We start from the raw sequence: 26,689 nt of genomic DNA, 5'->3' as shown, positions 1-26,689 counted from the left end.
ATAGGTACACCTGGTAATTTTTTCAGAATTTTTTGCGTGGGCCCTGGTTGAACTGACGTGGAATGACCCATTATTGTTTTGGAAATTTTTTTCATTTTGAATTTGATACTGGCAAAACATTTTTAAAATGCTGGACATGGGTGTGCTTACCATTGTGTTGCATCATCTCTTTTTTTAAAAACAATCTCTAAACATTTGGGAACTGAGACCAGTTGCTGGACTTTTGAGAATTAAATGTTGTCCCATTCTTGACTTTCCAGATGTGCAGGTGTTACCAGTGGATTGCTGGCTTTTGAACTGTGCACTTTGTCTCTCCTCTTTAGCTCGAAGGATGTGGAACCCACGATTTAACAAAATAATTACAAATCTGAATTGGTCTACAGGACAGTTTTTCACTTCACCTCAGTCCATCTTAAATGAACTCAGGCCCAGTCAAATAAGACAGCCACATTTCTTGATCATGGTTTCCTCTTTGCATGGTAGAGTTTTAACCAGCACTTGTTGAGCGTCAAACTGTGTCCATCAGCTCACATGAAGATATGGGTTGCCTGTCAGATGCCATGTTTATGAGGGATTATCGGTCAATTCTCATGAGATATTATGATCAGGCTTTATTATGATCAAGCTTTCCGTTAAAGGGCTAACTTGTTCCAAGGATCAATCACTGGGCTCTTTCAGACGTTTCAGCACTGATACTGCACTGCTTCATTAGCGGTGCAGTCATCCTTCATCACACCCGTCAGATTTATGTGATTAACACCAATCATTACCACTGCAAACAATAATGCACATCTCTGGTTGTGTAAGTCTTGACTGGAGTCCCTCACTGTCCACCACACTGTGTGCATGTTACGCATGTGTCATGCACTGGATGGGAACACTTGCTAGTCAATCAAGCGTGAGCAGCTAGCCTCTTAGTGAGATATGCTGCTAGCGTGACTTCACAGAGGGCTCGCTCTTTCATTCCGCTCTTTAAAAGGTCACTCACAGAGCAGAGAAAAGGAAGTGAGAAAGAGAGAGAGAGGGCAGAGCTGGAATAGAGACAGAGAGAGCAAGCAAGAGGAGGATGAGAATAAGGAGAAAAGAGGTAGAGGAAGAGAGGAAGAAGAAAACTAAGAAGGAAGAGAAATGAACAGCAGAAAAAGAAAAAAGAAAATTAATGATTCAGTATTGTTTGTTCTCAATGGATGGCGATTATCCATTTCATGGTCTGTCTGGAATAATAAGTCATAATTAGTTATTTTAGTTGTGCAGTGAACTCCCACTCTCCAAATAGGCCTATATCTTGCTGGAAGATGTAGGTCCATTCATCATTCCAGTCTTGCTGTGACTGACCCGTAAAGGATCTGGCCTTAAGTATAACTTAAAAGACAGGGAATTAATCACAAAGTCACATCATCAGAAGCACCTTCGCTATACATGGAGTACACTGTACATTTTCTTACATGGCTTAATGAAACTGATACTAAACAGTATGACTGGTTGATGTAGCTAAGGAACTTGCTTTGATTCAACAACGACATCATTTATCACACTTTGAAGCACTGGGGACAGGAGAACACCCATACTTGTTACATCAACACGTGAGATCATTTGGCGACTAGAAGGGATATGTTCACTGCCTAGCCAATGTCTGGACAAAATCAAGTGATCCTGATAAAAACAAAAATGTGGGCATTTTCTATTGACAGTGGGAAAGAGAGAGAGAGAGAGAGAGAGAGAGAGAGAGAGTAAAGCAGGAAGATAAGAAAAGATGCTTACGTATACACTGTGAGAAAGAGAGTGTGGCACAAGAAAGAGAGAAAAAGGAGAGAAACCAGGAGAGACAGAAAGAAAGAAACAGAGGACCAGACAGAGGAAGGCAAAATGAGAAATAGAGAGATGAAAAGAAAGAGAGAAATGTTTCCAATGATGTCAAACAAAATAAGCGGCAGCACCCAAAGCTGTTAGTCCTCTTTAGGATGTATAAAATTGAGCAGGATGAATTGCTCCTTACTGGCCAGGGGGTGATTTAAAGAAAACTCGGGACCCCCATCTGTCTTGTCTCTAACGAAATGTCAGCAGTAAAAGCCATTTGCCAAGGATGTAACAGGACGAGGGAGAGCGATTGTTTTAAAGGCCTCTAACGGAAACTCTGCCCCCCTCCCTCCCCCCCTACCCCACTATCCCCAAACCACCAGAACCCCTTGACGGTCTGCGACAACTCCAGACCCCCCACCCCCGGGACATCCCCCGTCTTGCTCACACACACACACACACACACACACACACACACTGCCACCCCACCACAGAATTGCAAACGAGCCAAGCAGAAGCATTGAGCCATAACGCCACCACGCTTGTCTGCTGAGGCGTAATGAGGTGCTGTTTACAACAAATAAGGTGGATAGCAGAACACAGACCTAAATGATGGCGTTGGTGCCACTGCCTCTCCCTGGGGGACGAGGGGTGGGGGGGGGTGCGGAGTGGCTGCTGGCTGCCAGCGGTCGGACTGGTTATTTCTCTCCCAGCGGACTGACATGGGAGACTTAATGGGAGACACTCAGAGATCAATGGAAAAGGTTAAAGGAACCGTTGCATTCCAATAAATAAACACAAAAGGCCTACAAACAGCAATGCCAGAATATTTGAGGTGAAGGTAAGGCCATCAGAGGTTGAGTAATGAGGGTGTACCTGAGCTATACGTTCCTCCTGCTCCATCCAGTACTGTGCCATTTTTGAGACATTTTGGAGGTGGTGGTGACAGTGTACAAAACGATGGTGTCCTTTATTGACATAATTTCGGCTTACTTGACATTGACTTTGTGTTCAGCTGGGGGTCAAAGGCTTATTTTACAGATGCATAAGAGGAAGGATTGCTGCCACATGAAGCCATACAGAAAAATAAAAGAGAGCTGATCATGAATGTATACTTCCTGACTACATCAATTCACATTTATCAAAGTGTAATGTGTCGGTCAATTCCTTCATTCCTAGTTTATTGGAAATGTGATAGTGGGTAAGTAGATAAGCTAATAGAAGATTATTCCACATTTTACAGGGGCAAGCTCTTTGGTTCTGAGGAATCTCCTTTTGCCATGGCTTTGTGTTCCATTTCCTCTCCATCGGCCCTCCCCTGGCCCTACTTCCTGGAGCACCTCACCTTTGTCATCTTTTTATTCAGAAAAAATTGTATATGATTCACAGGCCATGCAATACCTGGTTAAACGTGTTAATTTGGCAAGTATTTTTCTTGTACTCAAAGTTGCTGTTATGATTCCAAGCTGATGTGTTTTTTAGAGACTCTTAAGCTGCAGTCAGGCCTAGTGATTCACTCATTGCCCATCGTCTGTCACCTCAAACGTTGAGATCAGTTCAGCTTTGTTATTGTTTGCTTATTCTCCTGCAAATCGTTCACTGAATGTCATTAACATTTCACTGTGTCTCGTAGCTACATTGCTTCTGTCTCTTCCTTTCTGAAGGCAGAGCTATGCCAGTCAGTAAAAGTCAGGGACAGTAAAATGCTTGAGCGGTTTCTATTACAGATTGTAACAGATCATATGATAGACAATAGATGGAGCTGATACAGGATACGTATTCACAAAGATTTCTTGTTGGATCAAATTATTATTTTTTTTTAGCATGTGTACATCAGAATCTAACTTTTTTACCAACAATAAAATATGCAATACAGCCTGCCTTTTTAAAATGAACCAGTCCGTTTTTTGCTGACAGACATCATCTAGGCTACTGTCAAATGCGCCAGTGTCAAAGCCAAACTGTATTGTTTGTGACTGCAAAGAGTGTCTTGAGCTGATATTTTTCTAGAGCTGAGACCAGCATCCCAGAATAGAGAGAAGGAGTGTTGAACAGACAAATGTGTCCACAGCACTGATTCTTGATGTTGGCAGCTGTTTTGGTTTTGTGTTTCCCATGGGTGAACTGAGAGAGGGAGAAAGACGAGGAGGCAGAAATTACATTCTTACAGCTTTATTTCAATACCCAAATATTTGGCTTGGAGGAGTGCTGGTGTTTTTCTTCACAGCGCTTTCTCAAGACAAGGTTACAGAATGACACCACACACACAGGACATGCACACAGGACACACACACACACACACACACACACACACACACACACACACACACACACACACACACACACACACACACACACATTTTAGTTGAGCAGGACACAAAGGCTTGTTTGAAACAGATCAAATGCAGCAAAGCCAACATTTTTGCTATGATATGCTGTTTTTCCAAGAACAACCTAACCATTTAGGACCAAAAGGACAGTTCGCGGCTTGAGGCTACAATGAATATTAAGTGAATGTACCTTATAGCCTATTTATTAACCTACTGTAAATAGCCTATCTGTTGATACTGGAAAGCCCCCTATAAATCTCTGGTCACACTTTACTTGGATAGTCCATCTTCAAATGATCTATACAAATGCCCAGATCATCAACAAACGATCTGTTGACATTTTATGGTTATGGATAAGGTTAGGGGTTGTATTTGGTGAAGGTAATTTTCAATAATTATTCAACAACAATTTTACGTATACTGAACTCGACTGTTAAGTCTCTGTGGGCAGACTCTCTAAGTAAAGTGTTACCAAATCTCCTTCCAATCACTAGGATACATCCCGATTTAGTGTCTTCAGAAAGAACTCTGGACAAATGTTTAAAACTCACCACAGATTTTTAAAATATATATAAATATTATTTTGCTAATTTTTGATCAGTTTGTGCATTTTTATCAGCATCATCCATGGATTGCAGGTTCATGAGAGGGTACTGTGGTGCAGATGAAACTAATTGAACTGATGTCAATAGCAGGTTTTACCTATTTATTTATAACTATCGTAACATTCTATCAAGGACCTGCAAGTCAATGTTATTGCTTTAGGTACACACTGTACATGTCCCATGCCCGTGCTTCTCTGCTAAAGCAGAACTATTGAAAGACAACCTTTTTGGTCAGTTACAAGGCAGTAAACATGACTGTGTGCGATGCTTTTGACATTTGGCTTTCCCCAACAGGTGATATTAATTCAGAGCGACTGGATTCTCTTCCAGGGACCTGTGTTTTTGGAGGTGGAAATATATAAAGATGTGTGAGGTTTTTTAGCAGGCGCCGGAATGATACCTGCCAGCTGTCTCTTCTTAAAGTATTTTTCAGGGCAGGCTCACTGACAGCTGGGTCAGAGGTTGGCCATGTGCGAGACAGGAGCCGCGCTCGACTTGTCTACACAACAGACTGACTGAGACCCTGAGTGGGAATTGGAGGGTTTACTGAGGATGTTTTTTTCCCTCCCACTTTTCTCCTATATTTCTGGACGTATAATATTTATCTTTGATATGACCCTGCCAGCACACAAAAACATGGGCAGATTTGGTATTTGTAGACAAGTCATTTATCTATTGTTGTTGTTGTTGTTGTTATAAACAGATAATGCTGTTTGATGCATACACCATTCATAGCTCAATGAGTTCAGAATTAAATAGTACTTCTTCATTAAACACCAATTACACCTGTAGCCTGATATGATTTAATATCTTACATAAATAAAATGTACATCATGTAAGTTGAAGGGTACGACATATAGTCTTAGCAAATGCCTCTGAAACACTGGCGCTGAAGGCCAAATATGGCGTTATGCAGCCTCCTTCACTGCCCAAATATTGTTGGCTTTTGTAAGCTACATTTTGTTTTCATTGTGTACATAGGTGTGGCTCCCCATGTATCAGTAATTCAAATAGTTCTCTGTTAAATGCAATAAAGCGTAATGAAACTGAAACGACGTCCTTCTAATAGAACATATTTTACTTAGAGTGGGTGTTTATCATGGCTGCTTGCATGATCCGAACATGTGGCTGGTTGCCTAGGCCTATACAGTGTCTGCAACAGTAGGTTATACCTGAAATTTCAGTCCATCAGCCCATTCTATTTTACAGACACTCCTCCTCTCCAAAAAATCTGCAGACAAACAAATAGACCCACACAAATAATGTCCATAGCCTACTTCTCTTATAGCCATAGCCATATCATTTGGCTCATCATGAGAGCATGTCTTCAAGAGAAGTTTTGCCGTTGATGGCTTGTGTAAATAGCCGGTATATTCTTCATTCAATCTCAAGGTTATGTAGTCTAACCACACATCCTTTGCATTTGGTCTAAAAGAATTTTCAGCATTTAGAACGTTTTCACTAACCCTTAGATTGCACCCTTTAGTACAGCAACGCTGCTCTCTGCTGGTAATAAACGTTATAACGATCTTCATTCACAAACGAAACCGCCAGTCAGGCCAAGAAGATCAGCAAGACTTGTGATGGCCTTTCAAATGATTTATACCAAGAGGACCATTGACCAATAAAGTGAAAACTATCTTAGCCATTAGGCCTATGCTTTCAGTGATCAAGTCACCATTCTTCAGAGTAAAACAGGAACACCTGGACAATGCTCATGTCTGCATAATTTGTCAAAATAATCGCTATGGAGCATGGGGAAGCACATTAGGCTACAAGCATTTTCTGCAGTGGACCATGATCAGGTTGCTTGGCAATGCACGGCAGAACTCGGGATAGGTCTAATTAGAATCATATTGAAATGTTGCTTGTTGCTCCATCTCCATCATCGCTACCATTACATCAATTAATGCTGTTGAGGGCTGAACAACTGTCACGGCTTTGGCAGAAACCTTTCCCCATTCCTCACAGGGAGAACTTTCCTGCTTCTTTTTTCTTTTTCTTTTATCTTTTTCCCCTTCCTCTGGCATTAACTGCTGTCATCCGAGCAACAACACAGCCCAGCGGTGTCAATTATATTTGATTGACTGAGTAAAGCACACACAAATAAGCCAAAACAATGGACACAAAAATCTATAGATGACTCCCCCTGTCAAATCACGCGCCTGTCTCCTCCATTTTCATGCTTGCCGGCAGCTCAGGCGCTCCAGGCCTAAACGTTTCTCTCTCCAAACACACAACAGCCCCAATTAAACCGCCATGGATGCTCAGAGGTGTGGAATGACTCCCTGGGATATTGCCTCAAAGCTGTTGTCCAATAAACGAGGCCTAATTCGTCAGTTTAACTTCACTTACTGAAAGCCCACTGCTACATCCCCAGGTGTTTTTTTACGTGTTTGAGTCGAAAGAAATGCAGTTTGATCTCTACAAAATTCACAGAAAAGTAAATAAGTAGCTAGATAATTTGCATGGGTCCATCCATCATGTTTAACCATAATCTGTGTTTGAAGGTAGGCTCATATAACAATGTTCATTCACAACAAGTAAACCTTTAAATGTAAATAAATATATATCATTGGCAAGTAATCATAAATAACTGATTACCACTTTTGTTGCAAAACGTATTGAACTAAAAGACAGAAGTGTCAACAACACACACACACACAGAAACAGGACTGCACTGGGTGGATGATTCCATGGCAGGTAGCTTACTTAAACCAACAACCCCTGATCATTTAATCAGCATTGGACAGACTACAGACATGTTTGTCCTTGTAATGAGCCCCGTGCTATGTTTACAGCATTTCAACAGTACATTTCAGATTTCAACTGAACTGACAATCTGAGATATTCTCCAATTCTGCTCTCTCCCTCATTTGACACCACACCCGCTTTGTTCATCCAACACACTCTGTTCCCATTTGTATCACTGACAATTTAATATCCTGATATGTAAACCTGGCCTAGAGAAAGCTCTGATAATCTCACAAAGTGTCTCCTAGTACGAGTGTCTAGCTGTTCCAGATGATCTGTCACAAGAGCCATATAAAATACAAATGAGAGGGAGCATTACATGTGCAGCATAATGTACACAAGTAGCTCAGATGCTTTGTACAAATCTGAAATGGCCACACATCAAGGGATAGCGACACCTTTGTCAGAACTCTACGTGCTCTTGTCCTCATGGGGATGCAGGCAATGATCACCTGTGGCTACCCACAATTATATTTCCATTTCAGCCATGTTTAATCCAATTTCACTGAACACTAATACATGAGATGTGAAAGGAGCAGGTGGCTAAAATGAGAATATCAATGAATGTGCAACAGGATTTCCAAGTCTCAGGACCAAAAACACTTTAGTTGAAGTCTGTTAGAGAATAGCAATGCAGTTATGAGCCGGCCATATGGGCTCTCCTCTCTCGGGAGACACACCAGTGTAGTCAGCGCAGTGCAAATGCAATCTGAAGCTTTACGCAGACCATCACACTTAGCTTCTTTGGACAACATTTGTATTTTAGATTTAAAGTATTGCTCTACCCATTTCAGTTACTAAATATGAAGATGAATAGCATAAACAGCTAAACAAGACAGTTTGACGCTGTAACTCTGGATGTACAGTAATTTGAGGTTCTCTTTAGTTTATGCCCTTCTCTTTACAGTGAAAAATAATTTGCTATCAAAAACATGACCAAAGATGGTTACAAGAGACATTATTTATTGTTCATGTCATCCATTTTTCAAGAAAGTAAAATTGATAATTGAAGATTATCCTTAGCATTGTTCAAACATGGAATGATAGGAAAGAAACCATAATACAACACATCGACTTTTTGCAGTTTAGTCATTCTTGACTGTTGTTGAAGGGTTCATGGTAAATGCTTCAATAAATGTTTTTGACAAAATAAATCAATCAATCATAGATATACAAAATGTTTTTTTTTGTTATATACAGTGACACTGATTACAGTTTTGTGCTAATATATATTTTGAGTGCTTCCTAAAAGCATATTTGTTTGAAATTAAAATTATAAATAAGTGCATTACTAAAAAAAAATCTAAAAGGTCCTGATTACCCTTTGAATTGTGGTTGTACCAGGAATCATTGTCCAAAAGCATGTGATATTTACTTCTGCTCAGATCTTATTTCAACATTTGTCTTTACTGCCGTTCGGGTCTTCTGGATGCCATTTCTCCCATGTGGCATAACTATGAGGCCTGCAGTTATCAGGCTCCCTGTGCTTCACATCCGTGGCCTTCAAAGCTCCGCTAACTGAGCCACAGGGGCCTGGAGTGGCCATGGTGCTGAGACGCGCTGCTACTGGCCAGAGGAAGGCACTTATACTGCGCTGGGCTTGCTGCGGCCCTTGGGCAGCCCCGAGGCCCCGGTTTTGCTGTCTGTTTTCCTGCCTGTCGGCCCCTGTGGCGAGCCAGTGCTGGACTGGCCATTGTTGTTGTTGCTGTTCTGGTTACCGCTCAGCGTCTCCATGATGGAGCGGAACGTACCAAACGGCCTCTTCCACGTCTCTCCAGACTCCGAGCTGCGACCGCTGCTGCTGCTGCTGGCGGCGGCGGCCTTGTCCCCTCCGGCTTGACTCCTCTCGCCCTCGGGCGCCTCCTTGTGGACGACTGGCTCGTCGAAGGTGACGCGCAGCTTCAAGTTTTGGGCAGTCTTGCGGCGGGACGAGGGGGACTTGAGCGCGCTCTTGGGACTGGTGGTGACCTTTTGACCGGCCGCATCTGTGTTTGCCTCGGCGTCGGCCTCGCTGGGATCAGACGTGGGCGAGGGGTCAGGCCCGTCCACTGATCGCGAAGTCCTGAGCGCGAAGGAGAGCTTGCGCTCGGTGGTGGAGCCCTGAGCGAGTTGAGGATGATGGTGCTTCTTCGTCAGCGTGTATAACCCAGCAGGGGCGGCGGGGGGCGGCGGCAGCTCATCGCCCGTGACAACGGGCAGCTGATTGGGCCGCTCTGGCCTGGGGGCCGTCCCAGGGGCATGCTTGGCGTCCTCGGGCGGGTACGCGTCCGAGTCGGACTCGCTGAGGGAGCGCTGCATCAGCTGCTTGAGCCGCGCCAGCTTCAGCTCCCGGCGCTCTGCCACCCCCAGGCGCCTCTGGGCCCCACCCTCGCCAGCGCCCCCCGGCTGCTCGGCGCTGAGGAGCTTGCGCAGCATGGTCTCGGACTCGGCCCCGCGCTGCCTCAGCACCCACTGGCCATCTCCCCCGGACACCTCCGCTGTCAGGGTCATCTCAGGCCAGGAGTCCGCCAGGGGGATCAGGTGACTACAGGGGGTAGGGGAGGAGGAGGAGGAATAAGGGGAACATCACATCAGGTCAAGATTAGTGGAGAGTGTGTTACGGGGGTCAAATGTTCATATGATGAATGACATGGCGTAATGTGAGAAGGTACAGTGACTTTGCAGCAGTAAATAATGGGCTGAAGACACACATAGGGATAATGGAGGCCATGAGAAAAGATGTGCAAGATAAGGCAAAGGGTAGAGGAGCAGAGAGGAGAGGAGAGGAGAGGAGAGGAGAGGAGAGGAGAGGAGCAGACCTCGGAGAGAGGGGCTGAGATCCGTGAGGTCCGTCTGCCTCTGCTGGCTGCAGGAGGAGCTGCAGCTGGTTCTGTAAGGCCACTCTGGCTGTCGTTTGCCTGAGGAGGGAAACGGTGCCAATCACAAGTCCACTCACTCGTCTCAGCCTCTCACTAGCTTGCTCTTGTCTTGCTCTTTTTGTCTTTACTGCGCTGCTGAGGCTATGACAACCCATGGCTAACTGATCATGAGTCAAATCTGATTGGTGGAAGGGTGAGGTGTGGGTGGGGCTTACTCATGGAGCTGCTTGGTGAGCTTCACCACCTGAGAGGCTAACGACATGCACGTCTCCACGACAACGAGGTAGCGGGAACAGGTGGTGTGGCCCTGCCGCTCGGCACTCTGGGAAGGCCGCTCGCCCTGCTGATTCTGCACTGTTACATTAGAGCCATACTCCACCAGGGTCTAGAGGAACAAACAAAGAGATCTTAAAAACACTTCATGCCACTACTAAGACAAATATGGAGGAGATCACTGTCATAAAAACTGAAATCCACTGTAGCTGAAAATAGCAGCCATAACTCTGCTCTGTGCTCTGTGAACGCAATCTGTAGTCTTAGTTCATCTAAAAAGCTTTATTCAATTGAGTAGCCATATCTCTCCTTTGCTTGGTGACTTGTTATACTATGAGCCTTCAGCACTGTCCAAATGATGGCTAAAAGAACAAGGTTACACAGGTCTCCTAATCTGCAAATGTAGGACTGAGTAAATGTACAGCTGGATTACTTTGGTGCTGCGTCATTCTGTGGCAAAAGCATCTCAGCCGCCACTCAGCTGCTCCTGCAGCAGTGCACAGGCCAGAGACGGGCTTCGCCTGGGAGCACGAGCAGGAAACAGCGGGGAGGGCCTTCTCATCCTGTCTCTGTTTTTCTAGCGCCTCCTTTGTGGAGAAAAACAAGCCCTACTTTCCAGCGTCTGGCACCAGAGTGGGTAGGCTGGGCGAAAAGCTGAGGTCAGGACTAAGAGAGAGGAAGGCACCAGCGCTGGGAGGCTCCCAGAGGGCCCCGGCCTACCTGGATGCAGCCCAGGTGTCCGTGCTGGGCTGCCACGTGCACGGCGCTGTTGCCCTGCTGGTCCAGCTCGTCCAGGGAGATGCCCTGCTCCTGCATGAACTGCAGCAGCCACAGCAGGATGCGCTCCTGAGCAAGCACACAAACAAGCAAGCAGAGAGTGAGGAGGAAAACAACACCATCCAGGGACAAAAATACAAATGACTAATACCACATTCAGGGAAAAGAGCTCCCAGGCACAGGAAGCTCGAAGAAGGAAGCACACAACAAAAACAAAAATATACTCAGAGTCTGAGGGGAAATGTTCAAAGAGTAAATTTCCTCCTCAAAGTAAAAAATAAAACAAAAACAAAACAACAAAATAATAGCATAGTTAGAGGAAACTAGAAAAGATGATGCTCATAGCATAATGAGATCAACCAGAGCACAGATAATGGTACAATACATATTTATTCTTATTAATTGCCTATGAATCCTTATGAGGGGTTTCATAGATCAATTAATAACTCAAAGGCCACCCTATAATGCATTTGAGATACCAGCTTTAGATATTCTGAATAGTATTCATTTTATTTTAAATGTGTTGTGACCAGAAATTCAACTGGAACTGGACAGTAGTTTAACATTTGCACAAATAAGATGACTTTATGGTTTACAGCTGAGCTAGTCTAGCTCCCTTGAGCGGTGACCGGACAGGGCAGGGCAGGACAGGGCAGGGCAGTGTGTGGTTGTACTGTAGGTGAGCACGACTCTTATCATGTTTCCTTTGGCACAGCAGTCCCACAACTGGCATCACATTACAGCTTATTAGCTAAAGCTCTGCAATGTAGGCCTGCTCTGTCCTGATTCCAGAGCTCCAGAGTGACATCAGAGTTTCCCCTCGGCCCTCCCTCCCCTTCACCAGTATCTGTGTCTCTAGATCCCATTACAAGCCTCTGAAGCTGTGCTGTAGTGCAGCATCTAGAGCACTGTACTGCAAACATGGCTGTTTACAGTCTGTGCTATAGGCAATGTGTACAGTATATTGTTTTTTTTAAATGGTACAAGCGTCCAGTAGCGGATATACTAACTCCCTATAGTAGCTTTGCTATATTATGGCAGGCCAACGCAGATCATAGTGCAAGTGGTCTAGGAGAACGCTGCAGTGTTGGGTGCTGGGTTACCTGTCCATAGCGGGCTGCGTAGTGGATAAGGCTGGGGTGGTCCCGTGTGCAGCTCAGCTCAGCTATAGCCTCCGTCTCACTCACCATCCAGCGCACACACTCCAGGTGCCCATTCTACACACACACACACACACACACACACACACACACACACACACACACACACACACACACACACACACACACACACACACACACACACACACACAGAGAGGCTCACCCATTACTCAGAGTTACCAAAGGCACATACATGCATTCACTTTCATGCTCCGAGAGGCATCAGATGCCAAAGGACCAATTAAAGAGCACTTTGAAGCTAGTGTGTTAAAATGAGCTTTGTGTGGTGCGAGGCCAGGCTCACCCGCACGGCCAGGCCAGCCGGGGTCAGCTGCTCGAGGTTGCGCTCCGTCAGGCAGTCCTCCCCCATCAGGGAGGTGAGATGCTGCAGGCAGTCGGCGTGGCCGTGCGAGGCGGACACGTGCAGCAGGTTACTGCCCTCCTCGTCTCGGATCAGCTCCAGGTTGTCCGCTGCAAGGTGAGGCTGGAGGGGCAGACAAGTAGGAACCACAGCAAACACTTTTTTATCTCATGTCCTCGACTAGATGGCAAAATGTGTCTCTGTGTGTAGGCTGGGGACAGTGGAGTACAGCTGTCCACTGCTTTATGGGGCACTCGTGTCTGACAAAGCTGATCTGAGAGTCTTGGTCCGAATGGGAAACAGAAAAACACCAAAGCCAAGGCCAATGTAAACACGGACTCCAGTAGAGTGGTGCTCATGGTTGGCCAGGACGAATCAAATGAGCTCAAAGCTATGGTGACTGGCAACACAAACTCTGCGCTTAAAATGTCATTACTCACTAACATTCCAAACTTTTTCTGGCGATTACAGCACATGTTTACCCCAGAGGACTAGAAGACAAATGTCCTAATCTGAGCTACACACTTTACACTATGGATATTACACATATATACACAATACTTCAATCATTTGCCATCCAGAAATGCAATAATATGTGATGCATTTTCTACATTCCTCTGGCTTTCTTCCTGGAGAACATTTCACAAACACATTAGTCAGTGTGGAGCAAACGCCCGTGAACATGGACTGTTCTAATGGAGCATGCAACTGCACTTGCTGCAAACTGCAAACAATGACACTCAAAACTGAGAAGAGAACAGGGCACCTTTAAGAACTAGTTCAAATGTTTCCTCACCAGCAGTGAGATTTGTCCCTCGCGGACAATGTTGATGATGTTCTGGCTCTTCTTGGCCTCGTCGTCACATTCTCCAAAGCCCCTGGAGCCCCCCCAGGCCTTCCCGGCTTCCTGCCTACCCGTGGTGCCACCTTGCAGGGGGAACAGCATGGACTGGCTCCCTGATGCATCTGAGCCTGCCTTTAGGGCCTGCATGTCGGGAAATGGCCTGCTTACTGCCAGAGTGCCCCCATCAGGTGTGGAGGAGCAGTGCAGCGCCGTGGCAGCGGAGGGGCACACGGGCTGGAAGGCGCCCGTGGGCGAGCGCAGGAAGTCGGGCTCCAGGGATTTGGATTTGCGCATATCGGGCCACTTGACGGGGGAGAGGACGCAGAGCTGAGGCCCGGCGGCGGCGCTGTCGCTGTGGGGCAGGGTGGAGGTGCGGCTCAGGCCGTGGCTCCGCTCGCTAGTGCCGCTGCCCCCCGCGCCCCCCAGCCCTCTGCGATCAGAGCCCACCCTGGGCAGAGTCGCCATCTGCTGGCTGGACTTGATGTAGGGCACGTCCAGGATCTCATCCATATCCAGGTCATAATGCTCCAGCTCTCCCAGCAGGGCCCCTGCGTTCACGCCCATGCGGGGCTTCACACCCTGGGGCTCGCTGGCAGATGGCGCCCCCCCAGCCACCTGGCCCACTTTGGACACATTTCCCTCGTCTTTGCTCCGCTCGCCATTCTGCGTCAAACCCTTGCCGTCCGCCTCACTGTCCGGCACCTCAGGCTGGTGTTTGAGTGGCGACACTCGCTTGACCGGCCGGAACTTGCTGTAGACGTCGGCGATACCTGTTGGTTTGACGCCAGCCCCATTGTGTGGTACACCTCGACTCCAATTGATGGCTGGAGCTGATAGGACAAACACATATCAGGGTCCAAGATTATCTCTGCTCCATCTCTTTCACCACTATGTTAGCACAATGAGCCCCACCTCACCCCAATACAAACACACTATTGTTTTACATAAATGCTTCCAATAAAATGTCTGGAGAAACCTAGACTTATTAATGAGGTTCTTCATGTCTCATATAAAACCAAGAACTCCACTCTGGAGTGGCTTCTAAAAACAAATTTGTCAAATATGTGGGCAATCCAAAAAGGTTCCCAGAGCTGAGGACGGTACGCCCCAGCTCTCCCAGTGCCAGTGAGACACAGGTGCGCAGTACCTTGTCTTTCCTCACTCTGTCCTTCGCTCCTTCTGCACAGCTCTGGAATGCTCTTGGCTGAGTACTACAGGGAAAAACACATCCAGAGTTTCACATTCATGACTTCAACCACATGATACACCCAAGCCAGCCACTGTGAGAAATGTTTAAAACAGGTTGTTCATGATGTCACTGTTTTATTGAAATTGGATATTAGAAATCATCATAGAATGATTTATCATTAACACAAATGTATTCTATTTTACTAATTTCAAACCCTGCATAACACTAATGACTTGTAGCCTACATTATAAGCCTGTTTAGCTTAAACTATGCAACCACATTGCTCTGCAAAGAGATGAGCTAGTCACATTGAAATGTGTCCGTAACAATGTGAATGTACAACATGCATTACTGCTTGTGTGGGTTTATGAGTAGTCATCGTGTGTTGACTTTTCTCTTTATTTATGACAGACTGGGGCTTTGAGTGACTGCAGTCATGAACAAACGCATCAACAAATACAGAGCCATGAAATAAAGGCATCCACTTTTCAACTGTGATGTGCTGCAGCTGCTGTTCTCTCGTTTAGTTTTGACTCACAGCTACGTCATCACTGAAGTCAATCTCGTCCAGATCCAGGTACTCTGGGACGTCCATGTCCGGCCAGCATTCTGGCCTCTGGCCACCCGGGAGAAAGCAATCTGTAGAGAAACACACACACACACACACACACACACACACACAGAGAGACATGGAGATAGCGAAAGAGTCTGAGTCAAATATTCTGTCATACAAAAAATGTGTGAACAAACAATGCAGAGAAATATTCATACACGTCTCAAATAACCAAAAACTAGTCTACACAAACCAGCTGCCTCATGTGAGTGCGCACTCATATGACCACGATCCCGAGGTCAATACTACTTAAGATATTACAAATCACCATTCAGAATGGGCTTTACTATTTACATCTCTGCTATTCAAGGGTGGGTGTGCACACTTTCCACATAATACATTCAAACTTCCCCAAACGGCTTCAACTAAATATTTTACTGAAGTAGGCTAGCATTTGACCTAACACTTTAATCTGGGGTTTCATGAACCACAAACAATGGCTGTTGTTCTTGTGCAAACCTCAGGGTTGCATGCAGCTGCTATCAACAATCAGACGCCCTTGCCTTATGGTTAGGGTTGAAACAACATCCAGTTACTCTTATTTCATGACACCAATGGCAACAAACAAGTAAATCAAAATGTTTTGTGCACTCGTTACTCCCAAGTACGAAAAGTAACAATATGACTATGAGTGGACATGACAAGCTCATGTTTAAAACAAAGTGTGTGTTTTGCAAAGATAAAGATGCCGTCCTGTGAAATCAAAATAGGTTTTAAATATTAAATCAATTATAAAAAATGCATCTCTATAAATAGGTGTGTAAGAATGGAGTTGCTTTCGCGGAACACAATCGCAAACGAAAAAACTGAACCCGCATTTCCTGTGGAAAAAGAATACTGAGGCCAACATTGTGTGAAGAATGGATTGATGCAGGAGTTAGTCACACGTCAGAAACACAGTTAAAATGAGGCTTTCGCAATTAAAAAGAAAATGTTCAACGACAGGACCGGGCCCTGTTCCTGTTCGATAAGCAACTGTGGTCAAAGTTAACTGGCCTATGTGATGACAAAACCGAAATTTCAAGGCAAGCGTCCTAGGTGACAGTCAGCTGATGGATTGAATGAGACTGGTGGCAAGCAAGCGGGGCAAAACAAGCCGCCCTACATTTGTTACAATGTTGTCAATTCATTTGCAATGTTTCTTCCAAAGTTAGCCATAATACCATGAATCGATTGAGTTTCCTCCATGTGCCGTTATTAACAAAAATGTAGTTACTGTAGCCGTTTGACCAGCTTTTGACCAACCACTGGAAAACGAGGTGGAATAATAGCTTTGTTCGCGTGCCCTCGCTCGCTCAACAGCCTGGTGGTGGACTGGCCTACAATTCTAAATCAAGGATACCGATCTAGTTAGCCAATTTCGCTAACGTTAGCGTTAATTCAACTGGGATTGGGTTTGCTACTAATTTTAAGCATAGCCTAGGTTTGAAACAGGCTGAAAACCTTAGCAATAGCTAGCATGCTAATACGACTGTATCATTGAAAATCAACAATGTATCTTACTCTGTGAAAAGCATCCACAATCAACAACAAAACACGTCAATTTTATTACAAATAAATAACTGAGGGTTTCTGACGACCCGTTTAGTTAAAACCAACAGTTTCTCGTTCGCTAACGTTTGGTAGCGAGCCTTGTCTGCCAGCAACCATTGGTTATTGTTCGCGTGGCTAGCTTTCCTTGAGCCATAATCATTGTTGTAGCTAGCCACCACCGTTACCAACCTATTTTGTTAGTACGAAGGAATAGGATCACACCAAAAACAAAGTCTTTATCAGTAATTACTAGTTAATGAGTGCCGACTTTTTTTATATATATATAAATACCTCAGCCGATGTGATTGGCGTTGATTCCTTTTCTGCCTTCACCTTATTGTCAAACAATCTTCCAGCTGTTCTCTTAAATGTTTAGCTGGAAGCCAAGGAATTTGACATGGGGAGCTGTCGACGCACCGTTATTCAGAGCTCTAGAGGATCTGGAGAGCATTGCTCCGTTCCTCCGGCATCGGAGTCCCTCTAGTGGTATGACTCCCAAAATATGCTCCTACCGAGGGTAAGGTAATATTAAATAAAATGCCTCAAAGGAATTATACGGTCTTGTCATCCATGGTATGCCCATTACAATAGTTGGTGCGGCTGATATACGAAAAAGACAATTCAGGACAACTCGTTGGAACTCTAAAAAGCCCATTTTTATTTTCTACCACTAGAGGTCAGTGTAATTCAGAGGATCAGACCTTATCTGACACACGAGTCCACACAACTTCTTGTACAGGCTATGGTTATCTCCAAGCTGGACTATTGTGGTTCACTGTTAGTTGGCCTACCTGCTTGTCTAGTAAGATCGTCACAACTGATTCAGAGTGCTGCAGCACGTCTGGTCTTCAATCAGCCAAAAAGGACACATGTAACTCCTCTCCTAGTTACTCTCCACTGGCTCCCTATAGTGGCCAGAATTAAATTTAAATCTCTCACTTTGGCCTTTAGGACACTGACTGGATCTGGTCGCAGCTATCTTAATTCAGGGATCAAGACATCCCCAACCACCCACTGCTGTCTTCTGATGAGTGTCTGTTGTGTCCACCATAAACGCTAGGTCAAATTCTAGACTCTTTTCCTCAGTGGTTCCATGTTGGTGGAATGAGTTGCCCAGTGCTCTCCATTCTTGGGATAGTTTTGGATCTTTCAAGAGGCGTCTAAAGGCATATCTGTTCAACATGAAACGCTGTATTAAGCGTTTCTTATGCGTTATGGTTTGTGTATTAGAGTATTTGTTTATAGGCAGTTATAGGCAATTGATTTAATTGGCATTGTTGTTTATTATTGCCATTCCCCCTATGTAGTCTTACCAATTTTTTAAATTGTTTACTGTTAAATTTAGCTATTGCATTGTTGTTATTTGTATGACACTTTGGACAAAAGCGTCTGCCAAATCCCATAACCATAATTTTACAAAGCCCCTCAACAAGGTAATATTTTCAGGCTGCTTACGCACATGTGGAAACTATACTTTAAACATTTTGCATAAAAACATCAGTTCTTTGACTTAAGCTAAGAATTCAAACTACTTTTGGTAGTTAGGCCTACTTTTGCAATATTGATAAATATAAACGAAATATGAATATATGATATATATATATATATATATATATATATATATATATATATATATATATATATATATATATGTTTATATGCATTATTGTGTCAAAATGTGTTTCAAGTGTCTGATAGCCTATACAATGGGTAGACTATATTAACTACAACCCCAAATCAGAAAAAGTTGAGATGTTGTACAAAATGCAAATAAAAACAGAATGTGAAAATCTTTTGTTCATTTTGAATTTGATGCCAGCAACATGTTTACATGTTCACCTCTTTATTTAACATAATTATGCAAATGCTTAGGAACTGAGGAGACCAGCTGCTAGAGTTTTGTGAATTAAATGTTGTCCCATTCCTGCCCGATATAGGATTTCCGTTACTCAACAGTATGGGGTATTCTTAATCATGTTTGTCATTCCATGATGCACCTAATTTGACGGGTCTGGCCTGCAGACGGGCCATTTTAGCACCTGGACTCTTTCTCTATTGTGGATAAATACCATTTAAATATCTGCATAATTCATTTTGGCATTGTTTTCCTGAAATATTCAAGCTCTTCCCTGGAAAAGACATTGCCTGGATGGCAGTATATGTTGCTCAAAACCTGTATACATCAATCAGAATTGATTGTGCCTTGCCAGATGTGCAAGATGCCCATGCTGTAGACACTAATGCACCTCCACACAGTCATAGATGTTGGATTTCAAGCTGCGCACTAAAACAAGTTGGATGGCTTGGATACATGGATTGGCTCCTTTTTTAGCCCAGATGAGTGCATGATTTCCAAAAAGAATGGCACATTTTGATTGGTCCAACCACAGGACCTTTTCCACTTTACCTCAGTCCATTATAAACAAGCTCAGGCTCTGTATCATGTCTACTGTTGGCTGTTGCATGGTAAAGTTTACAATAGCATTTCTGAATTGAGTATCAAACTTTTAATGCAGTGCCATCTGAAGTCCAAAAGACCATGGCCATCCAATATTGTTTTTCAGCTCTATCCCTTGTTTGCAAACTTTTTTGCAATTTGCAAAAATGTTGTTTTTATTCACATTGTACATCCCAATGAATTTCATTTGAACGTCTTGAATTTCCCCTTGGGGATCAATAAAGTATCTATCTATCTATCTATCTTTTTTTGTTTTGGGTTGGGATTACTGTGGCACCTGCTGCCATCCACATGCACAAGCACGAGATGGTCAGAATTCATTGGTTTCATTCATTTTTTAACCTATTTTTTGTATATCATTCTCCCTTTGCAAACACAGCCACTCAAAGTCATATCATTCATTCATTCAATTAACATCAACATATTAACTTCCAAAATAATGGTTCATGATTCATGATTCATTAAGGATAAATGAAGTCACCACAATTTGATTTGATACTGAGCCTTAGATCATGGAATAAAGAAAGAAATGGACAATACATGGTCAGAACAGCCTTTATTCAAGGTGGTGGTGGTATAGACAATCAATAGACTGGTTTCTTGATTGTCTATACCATCACCTTTCTATTAATTATTTTGTTGTCATAATAGCATACATAGAAAGAAATACTTTATGCATAGTTGTCTTAACAGTTAGGAAATAATACATATTTACTGATCTATAAACAAAGTTTCTATATAGGCCAAATGTTATTGTTAGAATTATCTGGTAACAACTGAAATAAGAATACCATGCAACTATTAGTAAGGAATAAAAAGAAGGAAAGCCACCTTACAATGAAATCTACAACACACCAGCTTCACATTTAGACTGTGATTCTTAATTGTTTTTATACATAGCCAGCCTATCCTACATTACAAATAAAAATGAGATCTATACAAATACTGCTTGTGAATAAACAATAAATACACCCAGGACATAATTACTTAAGAAAATGAGAGTGAAAGTTATTTTTTAAAAATAAATGTATTAAAACATCTTTGGTTTCCTGTTTATAGTCCTGCTTATACATTTTATAAAACTCAAATGCTTTGGTATAATGATCATATCATAGTTGAAGCCAGAATGCATAAAAAACAAATATGTATTTTGCTACTGTGTCTTCCTGATGTGTCTTCAATGTTCTTGGTGCTACTTCTTTTACTAATTTTCATTACTCCTCAAAATCCTGGCCTCCTTCTGATGCAGTAGCTCTTTGAGAGGTAACTTTTTTCTGAAGGCAGTTCAAGGCTTCAAGATGCTTTTCGCACAATAATAAGGGCCGCTTCAATGGCTTAGTATCTGAAGGGGAATTCAAAATTGCATATATTAATTATAATACAAAACCTAACATAATATGTGCTTTACACAAAACAACATACTGTATATGGAAACACATACATGTACATTCACCACAAACAGGAAGACAAACATTCACTTCCTCAAATATAGACCTATAGTTTATCTAAGCAAACCTACAGATGAAGCATGACCACAGATGGTATTACTTACTGAGATACATGACAGCCTGTTGCTTGAGCGTAGTTCCCCGTGTACTGAATATCACAGCGCACAACATTATTATTAAAGTCAGATTCCGGAACTTGGTAACCAGGATTCACAGTGATCTAAAACGTAAGGTAAAATATGTTATTGACAGAACTTCCCAGCAGTCATTTCCAGTATATCAATTACTGGGTCTACAACTGAAGTTCCAACCTTCAAAATGTATTTCCCTGGTCTGACATCAGTGATATCGATCCACTGGCAGTCAATGTCTGCATTGTAGGTGTCATAGCAGCCAGGGCTCAGTCCCTGCACAAACAGCATAGCATTAACACAAGAGCACAACCACTAGCACTATATTTTGGGGTACTTAAAACAATATTTTAAATACCCCTAAACATTACAGTATTAACACTGCACACCTGACACAGTTCAGTGAAAACATATCATGATCCAAGCCTACCGTTTCAGTTGCTATTCGTGTTGTGTTGTATAAGTGTTTACGTCAAAGGTGTGGCCACGCACACCAGTGTATTATAGTGCAGGGCTGGGACAAGACGGGTAATTGCATGCTGGGTAATGGCTACCTGGGTGTGAGAGGTGCAGGCGTAGCGGCGGTAGTAGCCCGGGTCACAGGAGGTGTCCTCCAGGCAGAAACTGGCCTTATGACCCTCACCCACGCGGACTTGGGTTTGGGCATCCAGCAGTTCGTAGTGGCAGAACTGATCCATGCTGTGGAAGTGACTGCATAGGGAACATTCCAAATCAGCATGACAATGACATCTTTAAGCTTTGAGCGAACAACAACAGTGTGGGAGCTATCATTTGATTTGTTAATTCACAAACAAGTATTCTGAAACTACAGTGTGGGCACTGTAGCTATGGTGATGGGGAACAAAAAGAGAAACAGGGTCGACTGGAGAGGCCAGAGAGGTGACTATGGGGAGAGTAGAGAGGCCTTCAGCTGGGTGTGAGGTCACCAGAGGGTCATTCTAGAGACCACTCACCACCTGCAGTCTTTTTGAGTGTTTTTAATTGATGGCTTAAGTAACCCCATAAATTCTGCATGACAGAATTTCATAATAAATCATTATACATTTATACTCATACATACAGATGCACCTGTACCATTTCCATCAAATGTGCAGAAACTGGTGCCGGGGGTTATGTTAAACATGGTGATGACAGACGGCTGGTAGAACTGTGTCCACTCACCTATGACAGCTGTGCCACTCCCAGGCATAGCGTGGACGACTCGGCCGGAAGTCTGCAGTACCTTGGTTCTTCACACGCCCTGGGAAGCGCAAGAGCACTCGCGTATCATAATCTCTTGCTGATGCAGCTGAGCTGTTGAAATATTGATTGTCAGTTGTCAGTTGGTTTCCTTTCCTTCCTGTTTACAAGGGTGCCATTGCTCTGCCAATTACCTATGGCAATTATAAAATGACATTTGCATATCAAAAAATCATCAAGAGATCAAAAAGCTTCTACCTTACCATTTCGAAGTTAAAGTTGGATATAAGAATTTTAAGCATCCCTAAGCTAACACAGCGCACATACAATACACACACTCAACACACATTTACATGTAATGATTTATATTGTATAAATATGCTACGATGTTTGCCTTACCTGGCAAGGCAGTTTTCCTCGGCGGCACATCGAAGGTTATACATGGCAGATCTCTGCACATAAGTCGATATCTGGACGTAATAAGGATCAGGCACTAGGTCCGGGAGACCTGTTTACCATGAATACACAGGTGATCAATAACTATGCAGGCGCACAAGACTGTTTTCTGTCCGGGCTGTTATTATCTTTAAAAGCTACACAAGCTACTCACATGGAATGTCTCTTCCAAATCTTAATATGAAAGAACTTACCGTGCTGGACAGAGTTTGAGCGTTCACTCACTCTCTCTCTCCCGGTCCTAGCTCTTGGCCGATAATAAGCGTCGTAGTAGTTGTAATAGGGATTAGTGAGGGACTTGTATGGATCATATGGGTCATCAGCGACCATTACCTCTTCACCTCCAACATTGCGCATTGATGGAGAGACCGTAGGACGCTCTGTGTCACCGGGCGCGTTGAGGTCCCCATGCCCCTGTCTCAGGATTGATCCGGAGTGCGTCGACTCTCTGAAAAAGCCCTGCGTCCTGACCAGTGGCCGTCTTGGAAAACTTCTAGACTCTTGGTTTTGCGCATGGTTGGAGGATGTACTCAGCGGCTCAGATGTATCATTCTTGTCACTGATTACTACAACAGAGCTCTGGGGATCAGTTTCGCGCCCCCTCAAGCCCGATGGGACATACTGAGAACCTCGACTAAACAAGCTGAAGACGCGTCCGTTGTTTGCCCAATGGAGACGCGGTGTTAACGCACGAGACTGTGCAGGTTTTAGCCCGGGGTTCGACTGTGCAAGAATAGTTTGTAAAATACAGCAGATGAAGCAGAATTGTGAGTAAGAAGTAGGAAAAACGTTTACGGATAACACCCGCATTATGACAAACTATCAAACATAAATTATTGCGGTTTAATTTAATGTAAATATGATAATTTGAGAGTCAGTCACCTAGGCCTATAAACAAATCCAATGTCGGCTACATTGGATCGGGTACCACGGAGAATACGAAACAATCACTCTCACGTTTTCCTTGCATTCTCGTGTGCAGCATACAGAGAGGAGGGGTCAGAGTTTTAAAGTTTCTGGAACGGTTACAAAGTTACACAAGTGAAATTGGCACCTCCGGTCTGCACATTTCTACTGCAGGTACTGTCACGTATACATCCACATGTTTTCCCTTTCACAAATGACAGTAGGCTAAGGGTTAAACTGTGCAGAATTATAGAACGCCGTTAAGATGGTTCATGGCAGAGTGGAGATCCGTTCTAATTAGTCTAGAATAGGCCATGAAAAGGACCTTACATTAAACCGAAGATTTTCTTGAGGGACCTATACTAGATTCAAGTGATCAATTTATTTTACACGTTAATTGTTTGACGTTAGTTCAAATGAAATGCAAATAACCTTGTCTATTAAATACATGTTTGTGAATTATTTTGTTCATCTTCATATGCCACACACCATCCTGCCGTTGTTTAAGCCCACGGAAGTGGAAGGCATTCCCAGCAGTATGCTACCTGCTGTATGGAAAGCTACTGCACATGAAGAGGGTTAATGAGCCCGGTTTGACTCTGAATTTAATCTGCAGTAAACAAGCAGTAAAAAAATATCGGACCCGCCAACACTGCGTGCGGTGGCCCTGCATGATCCCATCTAGGCTACCCTAAATGCGTTTTGGCTTGTGTCCGATGCGAGCGGAGGCATATTTACACTTTAGGTTATGATAATGTGCCACTTCCACTAGGCTTCATTTTTTCAAAAAACTTTTGTTTTCTATGGTTTTCAGGTCACATTTATCTAATGTTGTTTCTTCTTGTCTTATGATATCACTGGACAGGGTTGTATGGACTCTGCTGTCATCGCATCAAACCCTTACTGGACCCGAGGACATTGTTTCATATTTATTTTATTGGACAATTGTGCATTTTTGACTATCTAACCTACTGCTCAGTGAGACCAATTAAGGAACGTAAGTCGATACATTCACTGGATAATAGACTGAATTTCAATGACAGGAGGACTTGTTTGGATTGGACGTAACCATAAGCCACAACGGGGACCCCAAGACTCAGGTTGCTCCCTAATCCCTTTCCATTCATCTACAATGTGGGCTTCAGATAACTATGCATGTAACTTTGCTGTTCCTGTAAGAGAGTCATCCCTTCCAAGGTGTTATTCAACTTCACCATATAAGTTACTACTTACTCATGAACACATCCTAACCTTCTTATGTGGTATTTATGATTTTGAATGACTTAGACTTAGATATTGTGCTGTGACCATATGTGTACACAGCAGACATGAAAACTCTGAGGCTATAATGGAGAATGACAAAAGCCATCTTGTGTTATCTTAAAATCAGTTTTGCCAGTTTTGTGTACAATGCAGCAGAATGCTCTCTGAAGCATAACACCTGGCATCAATTTGTCTATGTCCACCAGCCACGTGGATCTGGTTTCCAAGCCTCTGGCTCTGGTGCTCTCCAACCCCTTTGCACCAATGCATTTCACTCATCATCTCCATATTGACCCATATAGGTAAGATAGCAATATTGCGATCAAGCTTTATTCATATATAATATATCACTGTTCTTCCTGGATGACTGGTTGGATAGGTTTTCATCTGCAAGTTATGTTATGGCTGTGCACACACTATGCTTATGTTGCACTGTAAGATCTTCCTTTACATATGACCATGGATTACACAATAAAGGCCCTTTCTTTTTCCTTTCTATATGCAGAGTTTCTGCATAGTTTTCATTTGCATTTCATTGCATTTTCCAGCTTCACCTCCTAAGTGCTGTGTAATTGCAGTGTAAGATCCTTAAAGGCCACAGCAAGTCCTACGAACTCATTTAGCATCTGAGGGGCGGGTTCTCTTCCCCTCTCCGTGTCCCTACTGGTTTCTCTTTCCTCTCATGTTTTATGTGTCATCCAACATTTTCATTTCTGCATTCAGCCCATCTCTTGCCCGTCACAATCCCCATAACAGACTTAGGCCTTTAGCCTTAGCCTTATGTGTGAGAACACAGTGAAATAAGTTGCAGCCAACTGCATGGTGAGACACTGAGAACTAGAGGTATGGCCTGTATAGCATCAAAAACAGTAAGCTTTCCACTTCCAGTTCCAAAACAGTTCCAGTAGACCATGAGCGTTTGTGCAGGGGTGCCCAAATTCTTAAAAAAATCTTCCAAAAAAATTAATCGGGGTGGAGGGCTGCAGGCCAAAACTAAAAGTTCAAGTGGTGGACCATTAAATTGAAATATAGAACATATTTGTGCAAAATTGACATTCTATAAAAGGTTCTTAAACAAATGTTTAAGAAATAAAAAAAACACTACTCTTTACTGCTTGTCTTTGTGTTTACAGTACTTTTATTAATAGCCTATCATGAAATGATTGAACATCCATATGGCTGTCTTAAGGAGTAGAAATAAACAGTGTATCTGAAGCAATCAAAATCTCTCAAAAAAAAAAAAAATCAAAAAAAGCATAAAGTGCAATTCTTTTTTTTTTTTTTTTTTTTTTGCAATTCAATGTCTTGTGAGAAAGTTATTTGCATCAATATGAATTAATGATCAGTGTTGGGAATGTTACTTTAAAAAAGTAATTAGTTATAGTTACTCACTACTTGTTCCAAAAAGTAACTGAGTTAGTAACTCATCATACCTGTTACAGGCTGATTGGCCTACACACTTCTGCCATCTAGTTTCCACTGGATTTTTTGATTGTCGGTGCCGTTAAAGTAGAAATATATCAGTAAAAAGCACTAAGCTAACGCACGCTTCGGACGCTGCGACTCCCCCAGTCAAGGTTGCATAGCAACGGCAATGTTTCATAGTTTGTCTTCACCGAAATGGAGTTTGAGGCACCAGAGCCTGTCTACAGATGTGGCACTAACCCTGCGTGAAATCATCATGTTTGATAGGTTGTTAATACATTCTGAAAATGTTACTGTTCTGATCAAGG

General features: G+C 43.3%; 2 protein-coding genes across 2 annotated transcripts; both read right to left on the bottom strand.

Moving 5' to 3' along the window:
• Nucleotides 1-8,432: 8,432 nt before the first annotated feature.
• LOC125294986 (synuclein, alpha interacting protein) lies at nucleotides 8,433-17,705 on the bottom strand. Its single transcript, XM_048244087.1, has 10 exons — nucleotides 17,386-17,705; nucleotides 15,487-15,587; nucleotides 14,907-14,970; nucleotides 13,712-14,589; nucleotides 12,859-13,038; nucleotides 12,498-12,611; nucleotides 11,338-11,463; nucleotides 10,560-10,729; nucleotides 10,285-10,383; nucleotides 8,433-10,010 (listed from the first exon to the last, which is right to left on the bottom strand). Exons 2-10 carry the CDS (start codon nucleotides 15,541-15,543, stop codon nucleotides 9,071-9,073), a joined length of 2,628 nt encoding a protein of 875 aa, XP_048100044.1. The 5' UTR covers nucleotides 15,544-15,587; nucleotides 17,386-17,705; the 3' UTR covers nucleotides 8,433-9,070.
• Nucleotides 17,706-20,270: 2,565 nt separating this feature from the next.
• On the bottom strand, nucleotides 20,271-23,685 carry LOC125294836 (protein-lysine 6-oxidase-like). Its single transcript, XM_048243867.1, has 7 exons — nucleotides 22,982-23,685; nucleotides 22,731-22,839; nucleotides 22,314-22,445; nucleotides 21,686-21,842; nucleotides 21,312-21,407; nucleotides 21,105-21,220; nucleotides 20,271-20,894 (listed from the first exon to the last, which is right to left on the bottom strand). The coding sequence occupies exons 1-7, from the start codon at nucleotides 23,595-23,597 to the stop codon at nucleotides 20,888-20,890; spliced, it is 1,233 nt and encodes a 410-aa protein (XP_048099824.1). The 5' UTR covers nucleotides 23,598-23,685; the 3' UTR covers nucleotides 20,271-20,887.
• Between the last annotated feature and the right edge of the window lie 3,004 nt (nucleotides 23,686-26,689).

This window comes from Alosa alosa, chromosome 5 (genome assembly GCF_017589495.1).
Source record: "Alosa alosa isolate M-15738 ecotype Scorff River chromosome 5, AALO_Geno_1.1, whole genome shotgun sequence".
NCBI lineage: Eukaryota > Metazoa > Chordata > Actinopteri > Clupeiformes > Clupeidae > Alosa > Alosa alosa.
Note: the sequence above shows the minus strand (reverse complement) of the source record. Positions and strands in the feature narration are given on the sequence as shown.

Bases quoted from the DNA above. Each gene is read 5' to 3' on its own strand.
- LOC125294986 (XM_048244087.1), bottom strand. From the start codon at position 15,543: ATGGACGTCCCAGAGTACCTGGATCTGGACGAGATTGACTTCAGTGAT. The intron at 14,971-15,486 runs GTGAGTCAAAAC...TTTTCCCTGTAG, and splicing joins ACTTCAGTGATGACGTAGCT to TACTCAGCCAAGAGCATTCC. The intron at 14,590-14,906 runs GTACTGCGCACC...TTGTCCTATCAG, and splicing joins ACAGAGTGAGGAAAGACAAG to CTCCAGCCATCAATTGGAGT.
- LOC125294836 (XM_048243867.1), bottom strand. From the start codon at position 23,597: ATGCGGGTGTTATCCGTAAACGTTTTTCCTACTTCTTACTCACAATTC. The intron at 22,446-22,730 runs GTAAGGCAAACA...ATATTTCAACAG, and splicing joins GAGGAAAACTGCCTTGCCAG to CTCAGCTGCATCAGCAAGAG. The intron at 21,408-21,685 runs GTAGCCATTACC...CTGTTTGTGCAG, and splicing joins CCTGCACCTCTCACACCCAG to GGACTGAGCCCTGGCTGCTA.